The 8,057-nt window shown below is 39.0% G+C and overlaps 1 protein-coding gene across 2 annotated transcripts; it reads right to left on the reverse strand.

The window, feature by feature from the left end:
* Window positions 1-3,125: 3,125 nt before the first annotated feature.
* Window positions 3,126-6,949, reverse strand: LOC307251854 (aminoacyl tRNA synthase complex-interacting multifunctional protein 1-like). Of its 2 annotated transcripts, none has more exons than XM_080029281.1 (4): window positions 6,484-6,949; window positions 5,361-5,566; window positions 4,694-4,862; window positions 3,126-4,463 (listed from the first exon to the last, which is right to left on the reverse strand). In XM_080029281.1, the coding sequence occupies exons 1-4, from the start codon at window positions 6,854-6,856 to the stop codon at window positions 4,297-4,299; spliced, it is 915 nt and encodes a 304-aa protein (XP_079885407.1). In that variant the 5' UTR covers window positions 6,857-6,949; the 3' UTR covers window positions 3,126-4,296. The 2 variants fall into 2 exon arrangements, with proteins under 2 accessions (XP_079885407.1, XP_079885406.1); XM_080029280.1 differs by having other exon boundaries at window positions 5,361-5,569.
* Window positions 6,950-8,057: the final 1,108 nt, after the last annotated feature.

Consider the following 8,057-nt stretch of genomic DNA (forward strand, 5'->3'; position numbering starts at 1 on the left):
GAACCGCACCAGAGCAACTCACTTCTCCACACAGCGTTGGTTGTTGCAGAAGCACATAGATGAGTGATGCAGCTTTACAGTTACTGCATTAACCCCAATGTGGTTTACTCTGCGGCTTCATACACACGTACATTATGTGATTATAGGTGGGTGGGTGTGACATTACATTAATATCAACACTTTTAAAAAGGTCAGTTTAATGACCTTTTTATAATAAATTAGGTCTATTATTGTCAGTCTCTAGTATCTGTCTGTCTGTCTGTCTGTCTGTCTGTCTGTCTGTCTGTCTGTCTGTCTGTCTGTCTGTCTGTCTGTCTGTCTGTCTGTCTGTCTGTCTGTCTGTCTGTCTATCTATCAATATTACTTGCATATAATTGTATGAGGATGTTATCAAAACTATACGAGATTAGGAGCAGATAGACACGTTTATACACACACACACACACACACACACACACACACACACACACACACACAGTGTGGTTTCCTCTGCGGGTTCATACACAAGTACATTCTATTATTATAAGTAGGTGGTAGTGAGGGAGACATGACATTAATATCAACCCTCTTTCAATGACCTTTTAATACTAAATTAGTTCTATTATTGTCAGTCTCTAGAATTAGTCAGCACATGAAAAACCCCTTGGTCTGTCTTCTGACCTTTTTTTCATACACACATTTTAGTTACCTTATGACAACGGCTAGAAACAAACAAAGACACTGGCTGATCCCATACGCATGTCACATATCAGTCTATGTACATATAGTATCTCCTTATCTGCACGCGTTCAACATAACTCTCCATCTTTTTTGTTAATCTATAAATTGGAAATTATAGTTATATTCTTTCCTCTGATGGACTTGTACCCGAGGATTTTTTGTTGGTCTGTGGTTCTTCAGTACCTCAATGTGACATGTTTTTTGTATTACTTTTTTAAAATTATATGAAGATAATAAAAAATTAATAATTTTCTTCTCTCATCTGGGGAAGAGTTATAATTATAGAGAGTTATAGTTTATACTCTTGCCTATGATCAGGGCCGCCCATAAGGGGTAGAAAGTGGGAAGGCTTTCTAGGGCCCAGCCACTTGGGGGGCCCATGGTCTTTGGAAGCCAAGAACCTAACTAAGCTAAACTTTATTTTTAGATTTTTAGATATTTATGTCAATATCTATTCAAAGTTGGGTGTTTACACAGAGCCGCGGCTCCGTTTACGGCCATTTAAAAAGCAGTAGAAAAGCAGAAATGTTCAAAATGTTTCAGATTGAGCACAGCGGAGTGTAACTGTTTCAAACATAATCCATCCTATAAACCCTTTGTGTGCCAAATGGTGACAAGATTGGGTTTTGATATTAAACAGTTTTGGCTGGATTATATTCCCTGAGTCGTTCCTGCTCACGGAAAACACATGTAGGCCTACCTGCTACTTGTGTCTGTCGTTGTGAAAAGTATTTGGACCCCATGAAAAAACAGGTTGGGTACCTTTTGTAGTTCTTCTACATTAGTTACTCTGTAATTTTCCTGAGTCTACAAACGGGTTTAAATTCTCTCTCTACATAATGTAAATTTTTGTGAAAAATAATTTCCCTTTGGGGACTGTAACTTCTAAAGGCTTTGACATACTGTAAGTCTTCAGGTTGACACAACCAGCCAGGTCTGACCAGTTTTTCAGAAACCTGGCCAATTGACCAACCAGCCGGGTCATACCACAATGAAGCTGACGAGCAGCATCATCCTGTTTTAATTATTGCTTTTTGTATTGTTTCTAAAACTAGAAAATAAAAATAGACCTAAAAAAGTTCTTAATGCAAAGAAAGACACAAGGCACAAATAAGTTGGAAATAATTGAAGGAACAGATTTGAGTTCAAAGATTAAGAACTTTTTTTGTAATGATTTCAGTGCTTTTGCAGTGATGAGAGGAGAATAAACTAAGCCTAAATGTTGCAACCAAACATAGGCCAACTTTAGTTTTGAGGGTAGGTTGGTTTGGTTATTCATGTAGAGAACTGCCTTTTTTCATTTGTGTGTGAAGAATTTGTTGTTGATGTTGTTTTTTAAGTGTTATTTATTTCAACAATACCACCAACAGATTTCAAATTATTTAATGTCATGTGCAGAAATACAAAAAAGTGCAATATTTGGTGCAGTCAATTATTATAAATGTATCTTACCAGAAACTAGTAGCATAGAAAACGTGCAAATTGTGAAAAAACTGTTTGCTTTAGTGAATACTAAAGAAGAACAATGTCTCTGTGTGAACTGATTATTTTGTAGAGATCTGTTCATCTGTTAAACAATTGTGTGAGTGTAAGGGAATCAAAATAAATTGGTAGGTATGCTGGGTTAAGTCAGAAATGTGCTACTATTTAAAATAATAATGAGCCCTTGCTCCCCCAACTGTCCCTGCTTTTTTTTAAAGATATCTTTTTGGCATTTTCATGCTTTTTTATTGATAGTGTAGAGACAGAGTTGAAATGGGGCAGAGAGGGGAGTGACATGCAGAGAATGACCGCGGGCTGGAATCGAACCCGGGTCCGCTGCTGGCCGAGGCCCGGGGGGACGCCCTACCAACTGAGCTAAGGGCGCCCCCTTGCAAGTCCCTGGTTGATAAGATAGTTAGTCTCTCTACAAATACATGTATGCGTTTATTGAGGGATGAGCGCACTCACACTCATTGTTGATAGGAGTAATGGGTAAGGGGGGCCCATTGACTGGAGGTTTTCAGGGGCCCAGCCATTTGTGTGGGCAGGCCTGCCTATGATGTACCATACTATTTAGCATTACCTTGTGAAAGAAAGGGCGATACCTTTCCCTTTCCCCTCCTGTTCTGTTACAAAAAACACCACTGTACCTCGGACAATCTGTTCCACTTCTTACTTTCCGAATCACATCCCCATTCTTTGCATGCCATTTTTTTCAGTTCTTCCTTTATAATAAGGGAAGAAGTACTAGTGCGTGACTGTTTTTTATTTTTATATGGACTTCTATGGAAGAAAAAAAACAAAGACAACTTGTTTGAAATCCAAGAAATGTTGGTCTATTTCTCTCCCTTCAAATGATGAATAACCTTGTTGGGAATCATGAATAGAAGCCGAAAAACACACATTACCGGTAAGTAGAACGTATAAAATCTAAGGCCTCACTGACTTGTTACAATGTATAGAAAGAGAAGAGTAACAATAGCAGGATGCATGCAAAACATCTTTGGTGACAAAAACAGTAAATCATCCAAATATATGATTAGTCAGAATGGTTAGTTTCAAATTCCCATTCCTTTGAAAAAAAAGGAGGATTTTTAAAAGGGGGAAATTATCTGGATCTCAGATATAATACTGTAACAGATGAGATACATTCATCAAATGAAATCTTCCACAGGCTTTTCATGCCGATACATACCACACTGACTCATTTAAATCAGTGCCAGCATCAGACTTACCTAGAGGTGGATCTGGAAAAATGTGTTCATATTTTAAAAATAGTTAATTTTTCCACACAAAGTGAAACATTTCAAGCCTTTCTTCCAAAAACAATATTAGAATATATTTTTTTTTGATTGGATTTCTGTATTTTTTTAAATATTCAGCTGTAAACCATAATCATAAAAAATAAAATAAATCACCTTATGTGTAATCTATATTAAATTAAAGTTTCCTATTTTAAATTACAATATAGCAAAAAAAAATAAAAAACTTTTCCATGATATTCACATTTTTGGAGATGCCCCTGAACATATGTAATATTTACATAGGCTCATTTCCATCTAATATTCTTTAATGGTAACAGAAAGGAAAACTGTTGGGATCCTTTGGAAGGGACTTCTTCTGCTAAGTGGAGTTTCATCCACGGTTCAGTAGAAATGACCCACTGTGACGTAATGGGGAAATCTTTACATTATATCAAATATTCCCCAAACCTTAAAGGGATTCTTTGTAGGAACTTCCATTTTTCAGTTCACCATGCTGGGTATGACTGTGTGCTACATGTTCTGCTTCACCACACACACATACTGTACATCACCATGGTAACAACAGTGCCCTCCTTTGGTCAAATAAGAGAACTTCAGACTTCCATAACAACAATGTAACAGTAATGTCCGTGTCTGTCCATAAGAGGGCGACAAACACTTCGATATCACTTTGTTTTGCTTGTAATTGTTGGAAATGTCATTCCCCCAATATACAATGGGCATGTATCTTCTGCTTCTTCCTTGTGGGTAGAGTCACCACAACATTATGGATACAATCTCATTGCAGTTTTTTTTTAGCGCTCAGATATTCCTAGCAGCTCTGTTCAGTTCATTTGATTTGTGTGTTGCTCATGGTTTGGGCTGTACACACTCCCTTGCCTGCGACTTGGAAGGCGACTCCCCTGTAAGTCGCTACACACTGGCCGTCTGTCCACAGGTCTGTCTGGATCTGCTCCCACACCTTGTGTTTGGGGTCCAGCTCTTTGTCCGCTTCACCTGAAAACAAGAAAATCAATTCAATACATTGTTAACCATCTCAAACAATGGCCAAAGACAGACCAGAACTGTAATTATTTTTACGTGATACGTTATCAAATGTATTTCTCTCTATTATTCTATTTGTGTTTGTTTATTTTTACCTGTAATGTTGCTGTTTTTCTCACCTACCATAGGGACTACCAATATGTCTGTTATTTTTTAAAGGTACAGTAATCATGTTATGGTACCTGGGAAGCCCTGGAAAGTAACTCTGTCCCCTGGTATGGCCCCACTTGGAGGGTCCAGGATTTGGAGCTGGTCCGGTGAGCGGGCACACATCACCAAGGCCTGGGACTTCACTCCTCTAACCTGGGCCGGCTTCATGTTACAAAGCAGCACTGCCAGGCGGTTCTGCATCTGCATGAGGGACGGATGATTAAAAACAATTATTTTTACAAGCCCATATGCTCAATATAGAATACAATTTTATACAAAAAAGAATGGACAATTATGCCAATTAAACATTCCTAAATTCAAAATAATGTTTTTGTCTTGTTTTACATCCATTAGTAGTAGTTTAAAGTCTCATTGACAAACAGTGTTTCCACCAGCACAATCAGTTGCTGCTTTTCTTATCATTTTAAATTGAGGGCAGTTTTAAATGAATAACTTAGTCAGACAAAATGAGAAATGTTAAAACATCAAATTGACTTCTGGGAAATTGTAAAGGGCATTTTTGCACACTTTTTCTAAATACATCACAGACAAAACAATTGAGTAAGAAAAAATAAAAATCAGCAGATTCATTTTTAAATTCCAATAATAGTTATTGGAAGCTCTTATCATTCTAAACATAACATAATACTCAAGACACTCCTTACTCCCACGACACACATGATAATATAAGAGTAATACCTCATCCGAAGGTACGTGTGTAGCCAGCTCGCTGACCACCGTCCTGGGTGAAGACTCTCCAATGTCGACCTGCTGAACGTAAACACCGTCGTCCTCTGGAAGCGGCTGAGATGAGATTATACGTCCGACACGCAGATTCAAACGAGACACGTCCACCATGGCTGTGTCTGGACTGGGGGCTACCTTGCTCTTCTTTGCTCTCTTTTCTTCTGGCGTCAAAGAAAGAAAAATACCTTTACAACCATCAAGTGCACAAACTCACAATGGATTATGTCGTTTTAACACTTTTTTGTCATTATACATATTATATGTTTCCGTGCACTTAAAGGTGGAGTCAACAACGCTTGATATCAAAATCACTTTGTGTCGATATCAATGAATATCTCAATAGACAATAGACAATACTTTTGGCAATATAGTGTAGGCTATTTTGGGATGGGACCGATCAGAACCAATAATGGTATCAGGTCTGATATGGCTGTAATCCACACATCAGATATCAGACTGACAATACGATCCAATTTTCAAAGTCTGTTTTCTGGATCAACCTATTGTTATCCTGCTGATTTGGTTATTTTTCATGTTGTTGCTTGTTGGTAAAGCTAGTGCATATGACTTCTGTTGTCCCCATGAGGAATTATGAGGAATTACAACAACACTTCTTGCACATCTACATGAGGTAAGCCTTCAGTGATCGAGCATGGATGTTATACCTTCTGCTGTATAGATGGGTCAACAGGAACTCTCTGGTGTTAGAAAAGGTGTCATGTTGCCCAAACTACTATCCCTGCATTCCAAATCACATACTTTTTCTTTTTACTACACTACATAGGCTACTAAAGTAAAGAAGAGTTTTAGGGCCACAGGAGAGAAGAAAAAAAATCAGATATGGATGTTTTTTTTTTTTCATTATGTCGAGAAATGTCAACAATAAAGATACTCCAAAATGCAATTGGAGTTAGTGGGGCATCTGGGTAATTGACATGCATGTATTGGGACATCCTAAATATGTTTCGGGCATACTAAATAGTAGGGAAGTATGGGGATTGGAACGCAGGGTATATATGTGGACAGTACACTTTCATCACATTGCACACGTCTGACCACACCTCTTTTGACTCACTTTTGAGCACCTTGTTGTAGGTGGACACCTTGCCTGTGTAGCCCATCTCCCTTAGCTCGCGGCGGACCGTGCTGGTGCTCACCTTGGCCCCTGAGGCGCTCTGAAACTCGGTGGTGAGCGCCTCCACTGACGGCACTGACATCTCCAGCGCGACTCTCTCCAGCACTTTGCGGTGCTCCTCTTTGAGCTTCTGCGGGCGGCCGCTCCGGGGCAGAACCGTGGTTATTCCTCGTTTCCACTTTGAGATAACACCGCCGACCGTGGACGCAGGCAGGTTTAACAGAGCAGAGGTCTGCCGGATGGATTTCTTACACAGGTGGCATCCCACCACCGTGCCCCGCTGGAAGTCACTCAGCTCCTCACCGCGACCCATCCTACTGATCCTAACGCTTATGAGATCGTTGTTTCTTGCACCAAGAGTGTCTAGTTCAGGGAGTTATAAAGGTCTAGTTGCACTGATTTTTCACTTCCGTCTCCTCTTTTTCCTTTTCTTCTTCCACGGTGTTTGGCCGTATGTTATTGGGGACATTAATGCCCTCCACAGGATATAAAACGCACTACAGCTGTTTAGTTATATTAGTAGCCTATATTAAAACTCTTACAAACATTCATAATTTCATACCCTTAGTGTTGGGAAGTAGTGAACTATGCAGGATAATCAAAGTAAAAGGCTAGTATAGCTACATTCATATTTGCATAGAGATTCAAGGAGTTATTTATAAAATAATTATTTGTATCTTTCTGGGTGTCAGACAAGTGATCATTTTCTAAGGTGTATTCTCATCTCATAATGAATGAGGATTTTCTTTCCTCAGCCTTCCCTCAGTCTTCCCTTGGCCCAGCTGTCCTTTTAATCCTAACTCTACATTTTACATTTATCTGTTTGAAAATTGTTTTTTTTTTACTATCTAAACCGTTTGACTCCCAAATTACAGTCAGAATGATTTTCTGGATTTGGTTTACAGGGGGTTTAAAAGGACAAAAAGTTACTTAATAAGACAATAGGGGCGACTGTGGCTCAGGTGGCAGAGCGGGTCGGCCGATGATCAAAGGGTTGGAGGTTCGATCCCCGCCCTGCCAACTGTGTCATAGTTGTTGTGTCCTTGGGCAAGACACTTCACCCACCTTGCCTCGAGTGAATGTTGATAGTTAGCCTGCTATGTGTGTGTGAATGGTAACGTGTAAATGGGAACAGGTCTCCCTTGCAAAAGAGTCTTCGGACTCAATGGGATATACCTGTATAAATAAAGGTAAAAAATAAATAAAAAATAGAGCATCTGCAAGTTTTTCAAATTATGAAGTGATTTTTTCCTCATAACTAAGAGCATTATCTCACAATTACTGTATAAGACAGCATCTTACAACAGCATACCTTTTAAAATTCACTTCATCTTAACCTCATATTTAGTGTAGTTTGTCATTCCCACAGTCCGGAAACACCTCAAATTCTTTCCATTAGAAAAATACTTTGAATGCCCTGGGGAATGTCCATATAAAGCCTGACGTATGTTTGCAGAGAGTTAAAAGCATAGACATATCTTTTTGTAACAGGACAAAATGTTCTGGGAAAACTC

Source organism: Ammodytes marinus, assembly GCF_949987685.1.
Source record: "Ammodytes marinus genome assembly, chromosome: 6".
In the NCBI taxonomy this organism is placed as follows: domain Eukaryota; kingdom Metazoa; phylum Chordata; class Actinopteri; order Uranoscopiformes; family Ammodytidae; genus Ammodytes; species Ammodytes marinus.